Source organism: Musca autumnalis, unplaced genomic scaffold (assembly GCF_047663935.1).
Source record: "Musca autumnalis isolate F117 unplaced genomic scaffold, ASM4766393v1 scaffold_2, whole genome shotgun sequence".
Lineage (NCBI taxonomy): Eukaryota > Metazoa > Arthropoda > Insecta > Diptera > Muscidae > Musca > Musca autumnalis.
The window spans coordinates 101864983-101889503 of NW_027411755.1; the positions used below are offsets into that span (position 1 = coordinate 101864983).

Sequence of the window (24521 nt, forward strand, 5' to 3'; positions counted from 1 at the left end):
TTTTAACCTGCAAAGGAACGCTTACTTTAGAAAGGATACAATTTATATGAGCATACCATTTTTACCATTTTTTGCCACTGTTACCATTTTATAAAGTAAGGGAACATACCAAGTGATAGTACGTTTACATTTACGAAATCCAATCGCTTTCAACTTTACGTAAACTTCAATTGAAAACTCGTCTAAAATCCAGTGGATTTCATTTGACGTATAAGCAATGGTATTTATTGACAAATCGAGTGGATTACGTAAATGTAAACATACCATAACTTTTTCTTTGTCAGCAGATGTTTAACAGTGGCATTTTACTCTCAAAAATTCTCTCTCATTGTTTTTCTACGAAGCACAGCTTCGTAGTCCGTTATTTTCTATTGCTATTTGTTTAAATCTGCGTAAGGGAGAAATATACAGTTTCCCCTACCGGGGAATAACAATCTTGAAGCGATGTAGGGGCTTAAGTTTGCAACTCTTCTCTTGACCAAACAATATGCCTTAGGTATATAGTTTATATACCTCAAGCATACTGCCTGTGAAATAGGAAGTTGTGAACGACCAAAGGTTATTCCAGGCTCTGATCTCTTGCCTCAAAAGAGATCCCCTAACACCGGGGTGTTAAGCGACCTCGTGCCCATCGGTGTTCTCATGGTTTGCAGTTAGGGTACCAACTGTATTTGAACGGAGCCTCGCGTGATACCTGTGCACCTCAGCGAGTAGCTAGCGCCCTAGTCATGGTAAGGGAGGGCTATGCCATGACCTGTCCTCAAATCCCCCATTAAACGTTCCCCTTATGAATGACAACAAAATTAACAAATCCACAACAACCCAAACCAACTTCCCCTCGATATCGACCCCAGCTACGACCAGGAACAATGCCGCACCAAGTGCGACTCTAGAACCTCATGAATCCCTGGGTGGGGACGTGACCCCGACGACCTTTACGATGGACCAAGTCAGTCAAGACATTTTAAACCAAAGCAGGGAATTGCTTGATCTCCTAGAGCAGAGAGAGACTTGCAGACTGAGTCAGGAGAGCCCCCCCCCCCCTTGGAACTGGGAAGACGACTCCCTCATGTCGGAAGAGATGGACGTCACGGTGATCCCATCTCGGACATCCCAGGAGGCGCCTTCCTCGGTCCAAGGAGGGGTCTCGAACCTTACCACAGCAGGTCCAACTCCTCTAGGGGATGCTTCATCGGTCGGTACCGATAAGCATACTCTTCCGAGGCAGGACGCCATGGAGGAAGGAGCCGTGTTGGAGGGAGTGACCCCCTCTACCACGTCCTCGACCAACAAGAGCGATAAGACCAAGGAGAAGAAGGATCGGCATGAGTACAAAAGATCCGCAAAGTATTGCAACAAATTTGTTGGCAAGAACGCTACTGACGTAAGTCAGGACGAATTCCGGTTAATCGGAGTGAGGCTTCGAGTTATGAGGAGACTTGAGCGTAGGTACCTTCATATGGAGAAGATCCCCGTTCTGGTTGACCAGATTCCAACTCCTGGAACGGCTGAACCCTCCAGCTCAACGGCTGTCAAGGGTGCAGTCGCTCCGGGAAACTTACCCAAACCGGGAGTATCAGGCTGCTCGGACTCCTTGCAGACACCAGTGGTGACCGCGGCGGAGACGAGCAGAAGGATGCCCCCGGCCCCGGAAACATCAAGACGCCTGCTGCCCCCGAAGGTATCAACCGTCTTGTCGTCGGAGCAGAAAATGGGACAGTCAGGGACAAAGCAGATGCACAAGGCGACTCCGAAAGCATCTGCCTCGTCGTTGACTGCCCCCACATCTGCCGGGGTAAATAGAAGCAGCGACCTCTTGAGAACCTCGACGATGCAGAGGCCTGGTAAACAGGCAACTGAGGCGTCGAATGATCCCAAGAAGCCCTGCTCCTTAAGAGATGGAGGAGTGAGGAGCGCCGGTGACGCGAAAGGTCGGATGGCTGGGGTGATAGATGGTCCCTCAACCTCTAGGCAGGCCAGTGGTAGACCAAAGACCTCTCCGCAGCAGTCATGCGTAAAGCGGGTCAGGTCTTCGGAGGATCCACAGCCAACAGCTAAGAGGATGTTGGACCGACATCAGAGCATCCATCCTCCCACATTCGCTAAGGTGGCCGCTCAGCAGACGGCAACTGGGGTTGAACAGGAGAAGACCTGCAAAGGTAGCTCCAGTTCGGCGCCCCAGCAGTCATCTGCCGGGGGGACATCGAAACTAGCGAGGATCCCGAAAAAGCTGGCCTCAGTGGATCTTCAAGTAGCAATCATTGATAGAGCCGATCCTGAAGGTAGGATCAGTGAGGATCAATGGTTGCTGGTTGAACGTCTACTGAGGAAGGCCATAATCTCTGACGAGGCAGACGCCAGTATGACGGGCTTTGGCAAGGCAACTTTTATCAGAGGAGTTAAAATCATCAGCTGTCAAGATGAGAAATCGAAAGATTATCTCATCCGAACGGTTGATAGCTCGGGCGCACTCTGGGAAGGTTGCAAGCTAGCCGCGGTGCCTACTAGCGAAATACCACGCAGAGCGTCAGCCACAGCTTGGGTGCCACCTCCGGATCAAGAGTTGGCGGATGTGCTGAAGATGATCCAGAGGCAGAACAGAGGTCTCTCTACTGCCAGCTGGAGACTTATTAACTCCGTGAAAGAAGGAGTTGCGGTGATGAAATTCACCATGGATAATGAAAGCGCGGACTACATCAGGGATTGTGAGGGAGAGCTGTACTTCGGTTCTGGTTGGCTTCGGTTTCGAGTCTCGAAGCCACAGTATGGAAGCTCAGCAGCAAGCGCTCCGCGTGATGCAGATCAACCTGCATCATTGCAGAGCTGCGGCTGCTGATCTTCTCATCTCCCTCACAAAAACCGAAGTAGACATCGTCTTGGTCCAGGAGCCCTATCTTTACAAGAATAGGGTTTCTGGGCTAAACGATGGGCGCTACTCTTTATTCTCTACATCCAACGGCGAGAAGGTAAGAACCTGTATTGTAGCCAAGAAAAGTTTAAACCTTATTCAACTCTACAATTACAGTGATGGTGATACGACTGTAGTGAGGCTAGAAGTAGGCACTGGAAGAGCCTTGGTGCTAGCCTCGGTCTATATGCCGTATGAGGCACCCGACCCACCCGGTAGACTGTTGCGGAAGCTAGTGGAGGAGACGATGAGCAATGTAAACTTGATAATGGGCTGTGACGCAAATGCTCATCACTTCCACTGGGGTAGCAGCGATACAAATTCATGGGGTGAGTCCGTATTCGATTTTATTTTAACTAATAATCTGCGAGTATGTAATAGGGGAAATACTGCCACTTTCCATAATAGGGTAAGGGAGGAGGTGATAGACCTAACCCTTACAAATATGGAAGATACTTCTATAACTGACTGGAGAGTATCGGGGGAGTGCTCCTTTTCGGATCACAGAGCGATACACTTTCATGTCTCTTATAGAAGTAAGTGGCAACCGCCTCATAGAAATCCAAGAAAAACCAACTGGGACTTTTTCCATTCTCTTGCAACTTCCAGGCTGTGTGAAGTTCCAGAACCTCGCACAGTAGGGGAAATTGACATTCAGGTGGGAAATCTCACAAAGGTTCTGAGGGAATGCTATGAGATGTCTTGCCCATTAACGTATCCTGGAAGGAAAAACAGTAGGAGGGCATATAACAAAGCTAGTAGGACCAAACTCAGTACTGATTGGGATCTCTATAGAGAATCCTTTAATAAGTACAAAAGGGAGGTTAGGAAGGCCAAAAGGGACTCCTGGATTAGTTTTAGTGAGGCCATAGAGGGAGTTAGTGCAGCGGCAAGATTTCGCAAGGTGATCTCAAAGGACCCGAAAACCATTGGGAGCATTAAGCGGAATGAGGGCACCTGGACTAACTCAGCTCTTGAGACTCTAAACCTGTTGGCAAGATGCTAGCACGTGTCGACCTAGCGAAGATGCGAGCGGAAGCTACACCGCAGCAGAGTGTGACCTTGTCGACGGTGTAATAAGTAATCCTAGAATCTCATGGGCGATCAGTACTTTTCAACCCTATAAATCCACTGGGCCCGATGGTATCATCCCTGCGATGCTTCATAATGCGCCTCGAGTGTTGATATCAATGCTAAGGAAGATTTTTAGGGCTTGCATTCTGCTGTCGTATATACCGGCGCTATGGAAGGAGTTGACTGTGACCTACATTCCCAAGGCTGGAAAACCTAGTCACACCTTGCCAAAAGACTATAGGCCTATAAGTCTTTCCTCTTTTCTACTTAAAACTTTAGAAAGGCTACTAGATTTGGAAATTAGATCATATATAAATAATGACCTTGTAAGCAATTCGCGACATGCTTACGTAAAAGGGAAATCGACTGACACAGCGTTACGCGAGGTCGTGGGTTATATAGAGAAGAACATGAATGACTCGAGCTTCACTTTAGCTGCCTTCTTAGACATAGAAGGTGCGTTTAACAATGTGAAACTCGAATCCATTCACTCGGCTCTAGAATCACTAGGTGTCCCCTCAATTCTAGTCAATTGGATAGATAGAATGCTCAAAAGTAGAATTATCAATTCAAATATAGGAGAGAGTTCTATTAAGAAGTCGGTCACCAGGGGCACACCACAGGGAGGAGTTTTATCACCCTTGTTGTGGCTTCTGGTACTGAACGGGATACTTTTAGAATTTGACAGGTTGAAAACCAAAGTAGTTGCCTACGCTGATGACGTAGTCATCCTAATCAGCGGGAAATTTCTATCAACGCTGTCCGAACTTATGCAGAGTGCTCTAGGAAAGCTCTCATGCTGGGCCCATCAAAATGGACTTGGTGTGAATCCAGCGAAGACAGAGCTGGTACTATTCACCAGGAAGAGGAATACTGCTGAGTTTGTTCCACCAAGTCTGGATGGTGTGCAATTAAGCCTCTCTACTGAAGCTAAGTACCTTGATGTGTGGTACTAGACCATAGGCTCCTATGGAAAAGGAACACCGAGGAGAGAGCTAAAAGAGGGTTAATCGCACTATATTCCTGTAAGAACACCATAGGTAAGAGCTGGGATTTAAAACCGCATATTATACACTGGTTGTATAAGACTGTGGTTTGTCCCATCCTAACCTATGGTTGTCTTGTGTGGTGGCACTCACTCAGCATAAAATCAAATCTTTCTAAGCTAACCAGGGTGCAACGTGCCGCGTCAATTCTCACTACTGGAGCTATAAAAAGCACACCTCAAATGGCGCTGAATGCTGTTTTAAATGTTCAACCTCTGGACATTTTGGTTCAGCTCCAGGCCTCCAGGTGTGCTTTGAGGCTTAGGGAACTTGACATGTGGCGATGCTCAATGGCTGGTCATGCAACTGTTCTGCGGCGGATTAGTAGTCAGGCAGTGATTGGTGATAGAGGGGGGAGACTGACTATATGTCACCGTCTCTGGACTTCAACACACCTGACGTCTTAATACCCGATAGGGGAGAATGGGCTCAGTGCAGACCAATACCTGATAGCCTATCCATCTTCACTGATGGGTCTAAGATGGATGACGGCACGGGTGCTGGTGTGTACTCCGAAGAACTGAACTTCAGGTACTCCTACAAACTTAACGACAACTGTAGTGTTTTCCAGGCAGAAGTCTTTGCAGTATTGAAGGCCTTAGGGGCACTAGTGGGAAGGACAGACTTAGCAGACAGGGCGGTTACTATATATGTAGATAGCCAGGCTGCGCTAAAAGCTCTAGGATCTTTCACTATTAAATCTAGGATCGTTCGAGACTGTAGGTCTGTTTTGAAGACCTGCAGAATGCCAGTAAGACTTTGTTGGGTACCTGGTCACTGTGGTGTAGAGGGAAATGAGATTGTGGATGAATTGGTAAAGGCGGGGTTCTCGCAATCAACCGATATGCAAATGGAAGTTGGAGTACGACCTCCGCTTTGTCATTTCATTGACAAACTCACAAGGTTCTACGTTGAGAAAACCAAAAGAATTTGGCAAGATGCTCCTGGTTGTCGGGTAGCAAAGTCAATCTGGTGGGAGATCTCGCACGTAGAACTGATTCCCTCCTCTCGCTATGCAAGTCGGAGATCAGGGTTGTTGTAGGGGTCATTACTGGCCACTGCAACATCAGATACATGACTTGCAGATGGGAGACCAACAGCAGTGATTATTGCAGGCTGTGTGAAGATGCAGAGGAGACGGAGACGATTGAACATCTACTGTGCCAGTGCCCCAGATTGGCGGCCAAGAGATATAGGCTCTTTGGCACACAGATGATTGAATCGCTCTCTCACCTCTCTTCTTCCGACCCATCAGTCCTGCTTGCATACTGCAGAGGTCTTAAATGGCTATGGGGCAGATCTACTTGACTGCATTTTAGTCTATTTAATAACTAATATACCTCTCTTGCTTTCTTTTCTTTTATTCCCCTCATCCTCCTCCTATACCTCCTTGACCCGTCTCTTCCCTTCCTACCATTTCCTCTCCTATCCAGCAGCAACAAAACCGGTACTCATCTATATACAACCACACGCCATCACATCACCAACAATAACCACCATCGTCAAACAATAACCAAATCCATAATCATCTAAGCTCATCACCATACCCACACCCACACAATCATCTATAATCAACACACACCCACAATCATCACCACACCCACATCATCAACAATCATCACCACACTCACACCCAGCACCACATACAGAATCACCAAACATGAAATAACACCAACAACAATACCCGGATTTACAAACCAGGATGATCACAATGGACCACAAGGTCTCCGAGTGGAGTGGCTGCTATATACAGCAGCTGCGCATCCTATAACCTAACCTACAGTTTGTCAATAAAACGAATACATTTCTTGTATTAGTTGTCAAAAAATGGCAAATAAGTCGAGTTTTTTGCAAAACATTGCTGGTGGACTTGTTTATAAATGAATTGTAAGTGTGTTCCCCTACGTTTTTAATTGTAAACGTTGCAAAATGAGTTCAACAAACATATTTGTCCAAAACGTATGGTAATGTAAAAGTAGAAGAAACGTCGAAAAAATACATACTTCTTTGCCATCAAACATTTTTCTGGGTTATGTTTGATGCTATGCTGTTGATTTTGTCCATAGCACAGTACAGCAATAGTCTTCGTTCTTGTTTTCTTGACTGCGGCTGTTTACTATGCTGTTCAAATGTCTGCAGCACAGCATAGCATTCGCTTTTGATGACTATGCTATGCTGTGTGCTTCGCAGATTTCAGAAGCACAGCATAGACCATGTGCTGTGCTACTTTTATGTTCGCAGCATAGCACAGCAACAGTTTTCGTTTTTATTTTGGATGACTATGCTATGCTATGTGCTGTGAAGATTTCAGAAGCACAGCATAGACCATGTGCTGTGCTACTTTTATGTTCGCAGCATAGCACAGCAACAGTTTTCGATTTTGTTTTTGAAAACAGCACAGCATAGCAATAGCATATTTTTAGTGATTTCAGTGCTGTGCTGGTAGCAAATTCAAACACTGAATAAAACTAAATTTTCATTGTTTTATTACATGACCTCGAGCCAAACAATTCTCCTGAAGAATAAAATATATATTTTTTAAATATTTCTTAGACACCCCATAGATATTCGAAAAAAAAAAAAACAATTCCATAAATTGTTCGGTAATAGACATATTTCCTTGGGGTGTATGTAAACTTTTGTCCCTATCATTTTTTGGTGTTTGTAAAATTTACCGTTATTTGTATTATGGAATATATTTTCGTTGTTCTAAATATTGTTTATTAGTGAGAAGAAATAAAACCTATCCAAAAATCCGAAATTTATGGGGTGTATGTGAACTTTTGTCCCTCACTGTATGACCACATTTTGATGTAGCCCCCATATATGGATACCGACCTTATGAAATGTTTTGAAAGTCAACAAAATTGCGTGTAAAATATGTACAGTTAGTCAACTTAATTATTGCAAAACCAAAATTATTACAAAAATGTACATAAAACATCATTTTATTGGTATAAACAAATATCATTTATAATATTTTTGTTAACAGTATAATTCTAACAGATGTTTATTAATATAAAAAAATAAAAAGTAGCTAAATTTCACTAAACATTTTCTTAAAATTAACTAAAATGAGAACAACTCATTATTTGCACTGTCAACTAAAGAATTGCAAAATTTCCAACTTTTCAGTCTTTCAGGGTATTTTTCGAAAAGTTGGTTCTAATATTTCGTATGCCCAACTTTGACATCAAAATACGCTTGTAAACGTATCTGAATTTAATAAATAAGTTTCGGAATGTCATATTTCAATGGTATTTTTTGCCATTCTTCTTTATTGCATTTTATTTGGTCCCCCAGGTTAGTGGGCGGCCTATTCCCAACTTTTTCCTTCACGTGTACCCATGAATTGTCGATGGGGTTAATATCTAGACATTTGAAAGGGGTGTAAATGACTTTGGTATAGTTGTATAACAACCAAGTCTTACATAAATTAGATTTATGCTTAGGGGCGTTGTCTTGGTAGTACTTATATTGCAATATGTTTGAATTTTCAGGGCCAACAGGCCTAAATTGTTTGACGCTTTTTGGTTAAATCATGTTTTGAAACATCTAAATAAACATCCTCTGTCATTATTTCCTCCAAAATCTGGATGTTACCAACGTCACTGCTTGGTATACAACCCCTTACCATAAATGTCAGTTTTCCGAAATTTACGGTATGTGTTAAATTCTGGTTTTCCATGGCTGTAAGTGGTTTTCGCAACACTTTTTGAGACCCATCGTGATAGTACAGCATAATTTTAGTCTCATCAGAAAATATATCGTCATGCCGACACTAAAGATGGCGTGAAAAGTTGTCTTTAACAAGTCTGAATAGTTTCTATATATTGTGCTGTGGGGGGCCATGGTTTTTACCTAGTCACTCGTGATGAGTGCTTGTTATTATGTATCACTTTTCTGACTCTTCCATGTAACACACTTACTCCAAAATCATTTTTAATTAAAAATGCAATTTTCTGGTGCTGCTTTGGGCTCTGTCGTCAATTTCTTCAATCATTCTCCTGTGAATTCGTGTGGTTACTATTTTTGGCAAGCCATGTAACGCCTTCAGTTTGAGCCTGGCTTCTTTATAGGTGCGGTATATTATGTTGTATACACTTCTCAGCTTACGAGAGGTGACTTTAAGGATTTCTCTTTCGGATTTACCATTATTATAATTGGAATGTACCTAATATAGCATATTTTCCCAAACCTTTACCTGACTTTCTCTTTTTCTGATTATACTGTCTATGTTACGCACACAAAAATTAATTTATGATCAAAAATTAAGGATCTACATGTCCACATACCATAAAAATCATAAAAATCCTTAGTTGGAAAAAAATCGCGGGGAAAATCTCACGATTTTATTGCACATTCATTCATTTTGCAATTATTTAGTTGACACCGCAAAAACCAGGTACCTATACTTGTTGTCCGTTGTCTTTGTTATTTCCGACCGATTTCTGAATTTGTTGGTTGATGTTGTCATTAACAAGTAAATCAACAGATATTTACAAAAGAATTTGAAAGAATTTCTTGTAGTAATTCCTAATTAAACATCTAAATTTTTAAAAATTCATCGTTTGCAATAATATAGTTGACTAACTGTATTCGTGAGAAGGAAATTAATCTGCTTTCCATGCTGTTATTCGTCCTTGCTTTAAAAAAATTGTTACGATATACAAACGGCAATTATGAAAAGAGGTTTATAAAGGCTTATTTATCTATGATTTAGCTCATGTTGCCAGAAAAATTTGAAAATTTTACCACGGGTAGTGTTTTTGTACAGAATTCAACCATATAAATTCTTCTGGAAATTTCAAAGAATACTCTACCAGCTGACGGAAAAAATTTGAAATTTTTTTTTAAATTGTAAGTTTTTCCTAAGTAGCCGGCCTTCGGCCGGGGATTTAAGACTTTTTCCTATGGACAGGAGCCAATTTAGGGCACGAAAACAACATTTTTTTAATTTAAAATTTTTTCTTACTTTAACAAGGGAATTTTCGGAACTTAAGAGGCCCATATCTCGGGAAGTATGGACTTCCCCCCCAACAAACTTTACATTTTTGTAATCAGGACGTAAAGATCTACCTGCGGTAAACATTTCAGATTTTTCCGCCAGCTGGTAGAGTATTCTATTTATGCCAAATACGATGTTTTAAATTACAATATGTCGTAAAAGGGCCTACAGCGCAGAGAAGCCCAAAATAATGAGCAACACCTCAGTTGATAGCAAAGCTTTACAGATAAGTTTGCAGATTTGTTGGAAAATCTAAAAAAATGATTCATCAGGCTATTAGCTGTAAAGAAAACGCGTAAAGTATTGGAATTTCAAAGGTCCTAGTAGTAGGATAAATATCTCAGAGAACATCATTTAAAAGCACACAGTTCCAGGAAACGCAATAATTTCATTTCATTTTATTATAAATATCAATACATAGAAAGCCCTATAAGGCCAATTAATAATGCATTGTACAGAAAATAATAATTTAACGGATAATTTTAACGGATTACACGATAAAGAGCCGAAAAATAGTCACAATGAAATTTTACATTTGCAAGACCAACTGTGGGGCAATATTTTATGTAGTTGTTGGTCTAAATATTTATGTAATAGGAAAATAATTTCATCAGGGTTTAAAATGCTAACGCCATATTAGCAAAAGCACCGAATATTTGCAGCTTTGCCTGCTAAAATTTCTTCGAAATATGTTTAGCAACAATGAACAACGGCAACATGTAGCAACAAATTTCACAAAAATATTGCTAGCGATGCTAATGCTATTTGATATTGTCGCTTTAATAAAATATCATCGGGCACGCATACTCATATTTTGCAGCACACATGATCAACACATATCAGAAAAGATAATAAGTAGACATCGGATTTTGCATATTTTTTAATATTAAAGATACGAAGATTCTGATTGGACCAAAATTCGTTTCAAAGAAAACTGAATTTAATGGCAGGGTCATATTTTGTATTTATTTTGCATATTTGCATATTTTGCATATGCACAAAATATGCAAAAAATATGCAAAAAATATGCAAAAAAAATATGCAAAATATGCAAAAAATATGCAAAATATGCAAAAAATATGCAAAATATGCAAAAAAAAATATGCAGAATATGCAAAATATGCAAACAGATTTTGACCGAAAATCGTCATAAAAGTCGTAAAATTGTCATTTAAAGTTAGAAAAAACATCAAAAAATACATAACAGTGTTCTAAACTAAGACTGTTGACCGTTTAACGTCGATTTTTTCAGCAGATTAGTATGTTATTGAAACTCTTTACGACAGTGTGGTGTAGGGTATAAAAATATGGTATCGTAATACCATTTTTTTATTATTAAACTATGTAAAAATAGAATATTTGAAAAAATATCAAACGTTCTATGTAAAATTCAATATTTTCTTTGTCTTAATTTGTAACATTGGGCTGGTTATTGTTCAAAGGGAACAAATCGAAGTCGGATTTTTTTAGCCGGGGAGCCGCCTAAACGTTTTACTATTGTTAGATTATAAGATTGCCAAAGTTTGAGCACAATTAGAATATGTTAACACGTGCTACTAGGGCCTCGAAGTTATGAAAATCTAGATTTTTTTTGCTATTTGCCGACTTAGACGACCCATATATGTGGAACGGTTAAAGCTAGTTGCCCGAATTTTGTGGCCCCCTTTGGACATTTGAAACTAAGTTTGGACAAACTAAGTTTGGAACAGAAACTAAGTTTGGACAAAATATGACAAAAGTTTTGGACCAGATTGGATGCACAGTTCGAGAGTTATCGTGTTTTACGGCCGCTACGTATGGTGACATAAGGGTTTTTTACACTTCTCGGGCTGTTTTCTCAAGAAGTGTGGACTTGCCTCTGAAAAAACTTTTACCGTCTTAATGGAGGAAGCGATAGCAAGTTGCTCCAAAAAAATTGATTCAAGAGCAAGTCTTAAAGTGAACTTATCCAAAATTTTGTGGGGGGTACCCGCAGGAGTCGATAAATATAGTCCATATTAGAACATAATCTATATATTGTAGATATATTAGGATGTGCAATGTATAGACCACATCGGTCACTATCTTCAAGAGTTATCGTGCGCACAATTTTTCCGAACATTTTTGAACTTTTGGGGGGAAGGTACCTTAAGGAGTGTACCGATATGGCTTACCTTCGAACTTAAACTAAGTTTGGACAAAATATTACGAAGGCCAAATTTTGGACCGAATCGGCAGATCCGTTCGAGAGTTACCTTGCACTCCAAACACCTCACACGGTGTCATAGGGATTTTTTGCAACTTTCAGGCTATTTTCTCAGGAAGTATGGACTTGCCCCTGATAAAGCTTGTACCGTCGTATGGAGGGCAGTGAATACAAGTTATTACAACAAAAATCAAAGCGATTCGAGAGCAGGTCCTAAACTGAACTCATCCGAAATTTTGTGTGGGAGGTACCCGAAGATCTATTTTAATTTTAATAAATTTCTCGTTGGAGTCGAGCTTAATGACCGATGATGTTTGCAAGTGAAAAAGGAAAGCCGAAGGAAAGCCGAAGAGGCTCATCAGACATATCGGCCTTGGAATGGCTTCGCTATCCATCAAACTTTTCTTTTTCCAAATGCAATTTTGTTTTTAAAAAGATGGACATTTGTACATTGATTGTATGACTTCAATGACAAACGCTTATATTTTGTTCATACATATTTAAATTTACATAAGGGACTGACATAATGTGGTTTTGGAGCCATCTGGGTACAGATGACAACTTGGTGATGAACTCGACTCCTTGCTATGTCGCTCACAATTTTCAAGTTGTTTACCATCCTTTACCCCTCCTGGTAATTGATGTTCTGTGGTCAAGTTGCAGGATCTTTTTAAAGAAATTCGGAGTTAAAGTTTAATCTCTTGAACAACAATTAAGTCTCACTTGTTGTTGTTGTTGTAGCAACGCATATGTATATGTTCGTTCGTGTATTATTTCAGTTATCAAGTTCCTCTGTATCCAGACTCAAGAATTCTGCAACCTGGACTGGTTGCGTAGATAAAGAATGAGGAGACAGGTGAGTGGGGTTAGCTGGGCAGTTGAATAAATGCAGAGTATCGTGTGGTCCCAATCCACATGCTGGGCATATGTTGGGTATCGTGGCGTCAATTCTGGCCCAATACGAATTGAGGCGGCTGCATCGTCCGGATCTTAACTGAGCTAAAACCACTCGTGTTTGCCTTGGCAGCTGTCGTTCTTCTGCTGCGATGGATGGGGGATGGTTTCCAAGTACGGCATTCACACTGTATCTTCGTACTGCTTGCGCAACCATGTTGGTGTGAATGCGATTCAAGCCTGCCTGATAGGCTCGTTATGTCGTTATGTGTTTGTTTAAGTCTCACTTGTAATTATGCCTGGTAAACCTTTTTCTAGGAATTTTGGCAGTTGATTTTTGTAAGTTTGGATCGAATATTTCTGGAGAAATTTCTATCTTTGCTTTGTTAAGATTTTTGTCGTCTTTTGGATCTTTACAGTGGTTTGCACTATCAGATCAAACAATTCCAGGCCACTAAGCTCAGGACTAAGGTACCACATATGATTTATCATTTTATTATTTCCTTTATTTGATATTTGTTTGTGAATGCCTTTCGTATTAAGTAAATCTTCAATGTGGTTTAGGTCTTGTTTTGGACCTAAAAAATATTTCTGAATATTTTCACTATTTTTTGTATTAAACTCAATGTATTGTCTCTATTTCTTTTCAACCTATTGATAATGTTTGCCCAATATATCCTATATAATATGTATCTATATAAACATTATTTTGTTCATTATACGTTTTGTAAAATCAATAACCGAAACTCTCACTTATAACACTCAGTTGTTATCGTGTGGGATACCAAATAAATAAATAAAATAGAAAAAAGATTCTGGGGGCGTTAAACCAGTCTCGAACGATTTAAGCGCAAGGTGCTTCTACGGCCTCTTGTTCTTGGAAAGTGAGCTGGGCAGTAGTTTTAAAACACTCTCGCCTACTTCGAACTTGGATTTGTCACTCGCCGACTATTCTTATAGAAATTTCTTGAATATGTTTGGTTGATGTCCGGATGTGCTTCCAAACTTTCAGTCAAAAATTCCTCTCAACAACTTTTCTAACAAGTTTGTACAGTGGTACAGAAGCTCTCGACCTAATATCTGCTCGAGCTGGCGAGACCCCATTATTCTAGGCATTTGTACACTGCTAGTTTTTTTGTTTCTCCCATGAGCTACTGTCGGTTTCAGGAACGCCTAGGAGTTGTTGTGATACCAGAACAGCAACCCGTTTTTTCTTCCCTGTTTTAAGAACATCTGGTAATAGTTTTCCATGCCAGTGCACGCAAATACCCTCGTTCCTTGAAGCTGTTGCGTGTATTTTTCACCGTTTACTCTCCGCTGTTCACGGATAAAGCTTCTAGAGATCTTATATTTGTAGGAATCCTCTCCGATAGCTTCTACTGTAGCCAAAATGATACTAGTAACTTCCTATACACCTTACAGGAGTCCAGCACCAATGACAATTTCATAGTTACAATTTTCTTGAAGCCACGCTTGATTGTTTTCGGGACAGATGGTTCTTCAGATTCTAAGATACGTTTAGCATCAAAACAAGACATAGACCTCATTGAAAATCTATTGAAATATGAAAACATTGACACACAAATTTCAGAAAAAGGAAATAACAACATGATTAATAATCTGTGGTATCTTAGTCCTGAACTTGCTGACCTGGCATTGTTTGATCCAACGGTCAAAACGCCGTAAAGAGCCAAAAGGCGACAAAAATCTTAACAAAGCAAAGACTCCAATTTGTTCAGAAATATTCCATCCAAACTTCGAAAAGAGCAACTGGCGAAATTCCTAGAAAAAGGTCTGGCATAATTCTTGTTGTTCAAGAGATTAAACATTACCTCCGAATTTCCAGGAGGCGCAAAGGATGCTAAACAACTGGAAAGTTGCGAAGTACATAGCAGAGCGTTCTTCAAGTAGTCAGCTGTACCCAGATAGCTTCGAAAACCACATGATGTCTGACACTTGAATAAATTTAATTTAGAACAAAATTTAAAAGACATTTGTTTTCATTCAAAAAATTTATAAAAAGGAAGATGTTTTTTTTAATAGACTCCATTTTCGCACAAAGGCTTACATAGTCACGTTTTCCGGGGCATTGGCTTCATTATCTCGAATTCAGTAATACTTACGTAGTTTGTTGTTCAGCAAGATATGTTAAGAACAGAATGGTCTTTAATTTAATGCTTAATATGGACAAAAAGCCATTCCAGAGAAATGGGTCGCCGAAGTCGCTAAATAGCCAAAAAATCGAGATTTTCATAACATACACATATGGCCAAAATAATAAGTACATCATAGTTTATGTTTGATTGTGTGCTCCACAATCAGTTTTTTCTCAAAAACGATGTGAACTGCTTTACATCTCGAAACTTCTATTCGTAATAAATGATGCAACAAGCATAAAAACGCAAAAAATTGGTAATATTTTGTTTTTGTGCCACTTTTTTCTAAAAGTTCAAAATTTTGTTGGCCAAAAAAATAAGTACATTTTGGATTTTTTATTATTTACCAATAACCGAGTAAATTTTAATAAAGGTTGGTAAGTAATTTAGCTGTGCTAATAATATTAGACAAAAATAAAATAAAAATTAATTAGTGGATGGGACGAAATGAGCACTATTACACTGGAGAGGGGAGATTGGCGTAAAAATTAAGAAATGAGGGAAAAAATGTTCGATAATAGCCAAATCCCTGGAAAAGCCGGTGGGTTTTTTTCTAAAACACATTGAAACCAAAATGAAACTGAAAAAACACGGTGTAGGCCTAAAAAGGCAACAATAAACAGTCGATAGACCCATTGTTGCTCTCGCTTTAGAGACCTATTAAACTCATCTTGGGTAAGTACTGTTGGCATAGGTAATGTTATATTTACCCGAATAGCTCGGAGAATACTAGGGGCTACCAAATTACCAGAATAATTAACAAAAGGCGTTCAAATGTTTCGGAAAAAAATTTTGTTGACGAGGTCTTCCTTAGCTAACAATGATATGGGTCGGTCGGGAAAAACTTACATGGACAAAATTGGCGAAATTTTCTCTAGAGCATTGAAATAAATATGAATAAAATAAGTTTATTCGGTAACAATTACGGCAAGATGAATTTCAATCTCAAGGGAGAGGAATTTCATACAATAGTTACAAAAATCCAATTAAACACGGAGGTAGCCACCTAATGGTGTGAGACTGATTATTTTTTCCTGGTTTGGTCTTTATCCAATATATCACATTACAGATGCTGGGACCCATTTCCAATACAAAAACATATTGGTCAACACATTGTTGCTACTAACAGAAGAAAATTTGTTTTTTATATGGATTTTTCAACAGAACTACGGTCCAAAAAATGCATCCCCATATGTCAAGGATGGGACAATATAATGAAGTAACTTGACTCGCCTATGCAGTAATCGGATATGAATGCAATAGTAAACCTTTGCGGACACTTAAAATAGCGCATTGGTACACAATCGTTCCAAAATAAACATCAAATTTGGAACTTTATTCAAAAAGTTTGGTATTAAATTACTTTTGAAAATTACAGCAAACTTCTAAGCAATATGCCAAAAAGAATACAAAAAGTAGGTCAAAATAAAGGTGGAAGCAACAAATATTAATAATATAAACATCCTAAATTACAATCTATCCTAAAACAATTGAATATACTAATATTAATTAATGATTTCCAAAATGTACCATCAATTTTATGACTTTTTTCTTAATATCGCATTCAGAAGTTTGATTATCTTGAAGATCTACGCAAAATTTATTTTTTAAGTGTCATTTATGTTGCAAAACTTAAATTTAAACTGAAAATTGTCTTACAGTGAATACATTTTCTGAATTGAACGAAAAATATGCATACTTATCTTTGTACTTATTATTTTGGCCATATCTGTATTCCAATTGTGCTCAAACTTTGGCAATCTTAAAATCTGACCAAACTAAAAACTTTATGCGGGTGCCGCCCTAAAAAATCCGACATCGATTTGTTCCCTTTGAACAATAACCAGCCCAATGCTGCAAATTATGACAAAGAATATATTGAATTTTACATAGAACGTTTGATATTTGATCAAATATTCTATTTTTACATAGTTTAATAATAAAAAAAATGGTATTACGATACCATATTTTTATACCCTACACCACACTGTCGTAAATGGTCGCAATAACATAATAATCTGCTGAAAAATCGACGTTAAACGGTCAACAGTCTTAGTTTAGAACACTGTTATGTATTTTTTGATGTTTTTTCCAACTTTAAATGGCAATTTTACGACTTTTATGACGATTTTCGGCCAAAATCTGTTTGCATATTTTGCATATTTTTGCATATTCTGCATTTTTTGCATATTTTTGCATATTTTGCATATTTTTTGCATATTTTGCATATTTTTGCATATATTTTGCATATTTTTTGCATGTTTTTGATATGACCCCAAATATCGAAAAATTGACACTTAAAACGCCTAGATCCAAAATTTGAGTCCAATCGGATGATAAATAAAAAACATGCAAAAATCCGATGTCTAATAATAAGCAACAAAGTTTCAACGGCTTAGCCATGTTTTCAGCAAACAATTGTTTTTGAGATCAGGGTTACCAGTGTAATGCATTAAAAATCACTATATAATTAATTCCACTTTTTCGTTCAAAGGACATGTGAATCTTTGGTGAAGCTGTTCAATATATATTTTTTATTTTTAAACAATAATAATTAGTATTCTTTAGGTTCTACCATGGCAGAACTACCAGGAAGTGGTATCACACCAGCTGATCGAATATGAAAAGTCAAATCCATTTATAAAAAATTATTTTTGTTGTAATTTCCCCAACAACATAAAGAAAGTTTTGACATAACATATTCAAAATTTTACGATGCCACTACCTGGTTAATTGTGTCATGGGTTCTACCATATGCTGGAGGCATTTTGACATTAAATGACACCTTTTTTATTACTGCGTTGGCAACTCTAATCAAAAAACCACCCTCGAATGCTAATTCGTTCTTATGAATGGTCAGCCGACTGCTAAATATGTAGCGTGGTTGTCGATTATGCCTAACGCAAAAAAGATTAGGCGTAAAAAACGAAATAAGCAAAAATGTACAAAAATAAATATGCGTTCGGTTGCTTATTTAGCCGTGTGTGTCAATATTGTGTAGCAGTTGAAGTGTACAGCTAATGCTAATGTTTTTAGATGCTGGCTTTTAAACCCTGAATTTCATTTCTCAGTTACATGTTCTCAAAAAACTCTGAATAGAACCAAAAATATATAGCAAAAACCACTATGAAGGAATTGTTTAACCGTAATAGTATAGAGATGATTTTGTCGTTAGAGACTAAGCTCTGCACATGGCAACAAAACTGTAAAGAAGTAACTTGTTATCGTTGAATTCCTGGAAAATATGACTCTATTTCATTTCAATAAATCAGTAGGCACTTGTTTCTCTTGATGTACTATTATTCTTGAGCAATAAAGTGTAAACATTTGTCCAATTTCTATCATTTTAAGAACATTTTTAATGGTGGAGCTATTATTTTTTTCGCCCACTTTTTGGAGTTTTTGTTAAATTTGGTTTATTTTTTTAAAGTGTCGAAAATAATTGGGATTCATCTTAATTTTACATTCCTTAGAGTCGTGTTGTTCTAAAATCACATGAAACCGTCAGCAAAATTTGCAGATGTAAATAAAAATGCCTCCAAACCATTTTTTAGGAGGTGGTGCTATTATTTTTTTCGCAGCTGTACCTATATACCACAGATAGCCCTTGTGGCCCTGAGTATAATTATTTAAATTGTGTCTTGCACAAGTCCATACTTCCCCAGATATGGGCCTCTGAAACTCCGAAAATTCCATTGTGTAAAGGCCGACTATTTTGAAAAATTGGATTATTCCTAGTTGACTATAACTGTCGATAAAATGTACAATTTTGACTGCGGTCAAAACGTCTGAAATTAAGTATACGCAGTTTTGTCAAATATATTATCGGTGTCCATTGAACGAGATAGTGATCCGGATCGTTCAATTGAACTAGATTGTCAACTCTAGTTTTGATGTAGGTAGTATTTTATCACTTCCAATGGATCAAGTCTATTTTACGCACTACGCGAACAAAATTTTATTTAAAAATGTACATTTTACTTTTATTTTGTTTTTCAAAATAGTCTGACTTAATCGTCGTTAATATTTTATTAAAACAAATTTAATTTATTAGTGGGAAAAAAATTGGCGATGTTTACCAAGGGGTAAGGCAGGGAAGACTATTGTTTCAGATCTCGCCACAGATCTTCACCAGTTCCCTTGTTTCTTGTTTTTCAAGTGTCAATTGCTCGCTCAAATAGGTACGTGCGCAAACAAAAACACTATGATCGAGAATTTCTTTGGTAATTAAAAAGCCGGCCTTCGGCCGGGCATTTTGGCCTTCCACCTATGGACAAGAACTAATTTCGGGCACGGGAACTAAATATTTTTTAAATTATAAATTTTTCACTAAGTAGCCGGCCCATATCTCGGGAAGTATACATTTCCCCAGAAAGTGTTATACGAAAGTTCGCGTAAAAAAACCGGATATATAACCTGTTTTTCTGAACCGATTACTCTATTTTTTTGCTTAAAAATTCTAGTTAACCGAAAACGGAACTCCTTCCCTTTACCGACCCACCGCTGAAAATTATGAAAAATTTACCACAGATAGTGCTTTTTATCCCGATTCCAACGCTGTATTGCTTTTGTTGCGGAAATGTATACTTCCCGAGATATGGGCCTTTAAAGTTCCACAATGGCCCTAGTCTAAAATTTTGGCAAACCACCGCAGAAAACTATGAAAAAATTACCAGAGATAGTGCTTTTACACCAAATCCAACGAGGTATTGCTTTTGTTGAAATGTATTCTTCCCGAAATATGGGCCTCAAAAGATCCACAAAGGCCCTAACCTATTTTTTTCTAAATAGCCGGCCTTCGGCCGGGATTTAAGACTTTCTGCTATGGCCAGGTGCAAATCTCGAGAATGGGAACAAAATCTTCTTTTAAATTAGATATTTTTCTCTAAATAGCCGGCCTTCGGGCGGGATTTAAGACTTTCTCCTAGGGACAGGTGCAAATCTCGGGAACGGGAACAATATTTTCTTTTAAATTAAATATTTTCATTGGATTCGGTGTAAAAAGTACTATCTGTGGTAGTTTTTTAATAATTTTCTGCGGTGGTTTGTCAAAATTTTAGACTAGGGCCGTTGTGGAACTTTGGAGGCCTATATCTCGGGAAGTATACATTTCCGCAACAAAAGCAACACATGGTTGGAATCGGGATAAAAAGCACTATCTGTGGTAATTTTTTCATAATTTTCTGCGGTGGTTTGCCAACATTTTATACTAGGGCCTTTGTGGAACTTTGGGGGCCCATATCTCGGGAAGTATACATTTCCGCAACAAAAGCAATACATGGTTGGAATCGGGATAAAAAGCACTATCTGTGGTAATTTTTTCATAATATTCTGAGGTGGGTCGATAAAGGAAAGATAAGCCAAATACCCTTCCGAAGGCCGACTTCTTAAAAACAAACTACAATAATACACATATTACATTGGTCGGCTGTAAAAATATGGGAATGTCATTGGTATTTGGGGAACTTTGAAGGCTCTTATTTCGGGAAGTATGGTCTTGTGCAAGACAAAACCAAATGTATGTATATCGTTATACTCAGGGCCACAAGTGCTATCTGTGGTATATAAGTACATATCATCAAGATGCGGTGCCGGGCCCTAAACTTCACTTGTTCCCGAATTTTTGAAAAAATGAGGGAACAAGTTGAGTTGACGCACTATGCTCAAAATTTTTTTTTTAAACTTGTACATTTTTTAAGTGGCCGGCCTTCGGCCGGGGATTTAAGACTTTCTCCCATGGACAGGTGCAAATCTAGGGCACGGGAACAACTTTTTTTTTTTTTTAATTTAAAATGTTTCTCTTGTCAGCTGGCCTTTAACAAAGGAATTTTTGGAACTTCAAAGGCCCATATCTCAGGAAGTATGGACTTCCGCAACAAATGTTATATATATTTGTGATCAGGGTGACGAGATCTACCTGTGATAAAAATTTCATTTCGATCCGAGCATAGTTGGCCAGCTCGTCTTATGCCAAAATGAGTTTTTTAATACCTGCCTAATTATATATTGTTGCAACGGAACAAATTGAATACTCTACCAGCTGACGGTAAAAATTTGAAATTTTTTTTTTAAATTGTAAGCTTTTCCTAAGTTGCCGGCCTTCGGCCGGGGATTTAAGACTTTTTCCTATGGACAGGAGCCAATTTAGGGCACGAAAACAACATTTTTTTAATTTAAAATTTTTTCTTACTTTAACAAGGGAATTTTCGGAACTTAAGAGGCCCATATCTCGGGAAGTATGGACTTCCCCCCGGAAAAGTTTATATATTTGTGATCAGGACAACAAGATCTACCTGTGGTAATTTTTCCAGATTTTTCCGCCAGGTGGGAGAGTATTCTATTTATGCCGTTGCAACAAATGTTTCAATCGGTTTATATTTGGAAAACATTTTTGACATTTCACAGTACTGGTTTTTGTTGTAGTTCTTGGCTGATGCATCTACCTTGGTAAATATGCCTTGGCTGGGACAGTATTCAATTTGTTCCGTTAATTTCAACTAGTCAATACAACGCGCAACGCACTTTTAAATCACACAATTTGGTTTGGTTGATGTACTCCATTGCTCGACTTTATGGCTTAAGATGCGCAATTGGATGCACTAAAATTGCGTGTATGCATAGTGAAAAACAAAGTTCTGTTGTTTTTTGATTGTCTAATTATGGTAATAAATTATTAACATTCTTTTTTCACATCAAATAAATTTTCAAAATTTACTATTAGATATATACTAAGAAAGAACGCTTTTTCTTTGATATTAATTAAAATTAGGACTATTAAACACTTAAGCAAACATTGCTATTTGACACATTTCATTTCGAGTTTTTAATATTTTATTTAACATTTTCAATAATTCCGAAAAAAAACAGCTCGTGCCAGAGCGGGTTAAACATGTGAGTATTTGTACCGAAGCATGAAAAGTAATGTCCGATGGATGGTAACATACAAAAACAATTTTTCTACATCGCGGTTTTTAGGTTTTTACCAAGTCGAATTTCCATATATACATACATTTCTGTATTTCACAATATCTCGGTACCTTTTTCTGTCGAGTTCCATCTATTAAATATATTAAAATTGCATGCGGGCTATTTAGTACTCTTGTTTAATTATACTTTAACAAGTCTATTTTCAATAAATGCAACACGGATTCGACTGAAAACTTGTTTTTGATATACTCTACAGTATGCGTTGTGGCCAAATCATAATACAGGGTGATTCGAAACAACAAATTGGTGTTTCGTCAATCCTTGTAATACAGCGTACAATGATAGCTGATTTACACTATTCAAAAATTGTTATGTTACTACAAATTAAAATAACAGCAGTTTTCTGTCATTGTTTACATTTATTGTTGAGTTGTAAATTTGCGCAAATTTTAATTTTGCCTGAAGAAAAATGAGTTTATCAATCTCTCATAAAGAAATAGCTATGAGCGTTTTCAGACGATAGGGTTTGACTGCTCAAAAACGTGATTTCCGTTTTGACTCTCATTCGTAATTTCCACACCTAGTGTTGCGTTTTTGAAGTCATTTTATACAAGCGTACTTTTTGAACAAAAGAAGTACGGTTTTACATAAATGTACCAAAAACGTTTGTGTATATTGTATATGAACATTTAAAAAAAGTAATTCTTTTGAATCCCATAAAATTGGGTAAAATGTATGGGTTGCTAAAGTTGTTGCCTCATATCGCATGTCATGTAAAAAATAACGTAATAATTCTGAGGTAAGATGATGCATTGGATGCCGAACTTTGTATAGGTTTTCGTGTTCTTGATATTTATTTATTAAAATCTCTATTACATTTTTATCCCACAAGTCACTTTTTTCAGCATTTAACACAAAAATGTTTATTTGTTTACATTTTTATTCCTACACATTTCGCATATTCTTCATTTTATAAAAATATGTGAGGAAACAGTTATTACCATGGTATAAGTAAAGAGGTAGGTTTTAATGGAAACAATCTATAGAACCCTTGTTTTTCCTCAATTCCTAAAACTTCAAAATTAGTAAATACAAAAGCAACAAGTGGGTTTGTTTACAATACCTTTTTTGAGCATTTTCTCCACATAATCAAGTTGTGGATGTGATAAAATGATTGTTTCAATGCAAAGCTGACGGATTTCTTCCATACAAATGTTCTAAAAACAATTTTAAAAATCATTTAATTCGATTGTTTTTAAAATTGTTGGCATATTATTCAAACAGAACACACACATACACAAAATGGGTATATTGTCTTGAAGTTTTAGGAACACTCGAAAGAAAAAAATTAAATTGACACAGAGCTTTAGCTAACCTTTCTTATTAAACCATGGTTATTACTTATACCATGATGATATTTACATTAGGCATTTTTCCATTTTAACATTTTGATTGCTGGCATCCGATTTGCAGATACGTTGACATTTCAGCTAAATTTTTTACAATATTTCTGTTCCCGTGCTTTTAGAACAAAATTTTTATTGTCCTTGTTTTTAATTATAAGATATGTTACAGCAGAAGTTTTTGTTGGAACATTTTATCGATACATCTACCTTCATTATTGCATAATGTCAACAACAGTAGAAAATGTTGACCATGGTACAAATACACAGGTAGCCGCGTCGGCAGTTGTTGGTAACATAAGGTGTCAAAATCTGGCATCTATTCAATGCAGTTGACACATTATGTTACCATCAGCTGGCATGATAATGCTACCTGTATTATTGTACCATGATGTTGACCCTGCTTCGACAGAATAGGCCATAATAAGAACCAAATTGTAATCAACTGTTGGCTGTGACCTACCTGTACATATTCTACCATAGTTTCATGGTACAATAAAGTTAAGGAGGGCCAGGGGCTCAATTCTTGTTCTATGAAAATTTGAAATGAAAACTTTTATAAAGGAAATTAATGTCAAATGAAAAATTTTATAAAGAAAATATTTTTCATTTCAAATTTTCATAGAACAAAAATCCAGCCCCAGGTATGAAAATAGCTGAAAAATACAACCCTGCAGTCATTGCTTACCCTGAGTTCATGTATTGATTGTCCAAAACTTGTCACACAGGTAAGCGTCCAGACAACTGCAAAAACGGTTGTAAAATTATTATTGAAAATCATCGATTTCTTTTAATTTTTCATTCTCATATTTCCTTTTTGTACACATTCTTTTGTTTTCAGCACATTTAAATTGTCATCTCACTTCTTTTTCACAAAAATATCAAAAATTTGTTAAACCGACTGTCTGTGAAAAAATGAT

At 37.7% G+C, this 24521-nt stretch overlaps 1 protein-coding gene across 3 annotated transcripts in view; it reads right to left on the minus strand.

Moving 5' to 3' along the window:
* Positions 1-22511, minus strand: part of gus (splA/ryanodine receptor domain and SOCS box containing gustavus) — a 148642-nt gene extending 126131 nt beyond the window's left edge. The window contains exon 1 of one of the 3 annotated variants that reach the window (XM_073968632.1): positions 22309-22511. In XM_073968632.1, coding sequence (XP_073824733.1) covers positions 22309-22328 — 20 coding nt within the window. In that variant the 5' untranslated portion in view covers positions 22329-22511. Of the gene's footprint in view, positions 1-21714 lie in introns of all 3 variants that reach the window. The other 2 variants (XM_073968636.1, XM_073968637.1) reach the window with 2 other exon arrangements.
* Positions 22512-24521: the final 2010 nt, after the last annotated feature.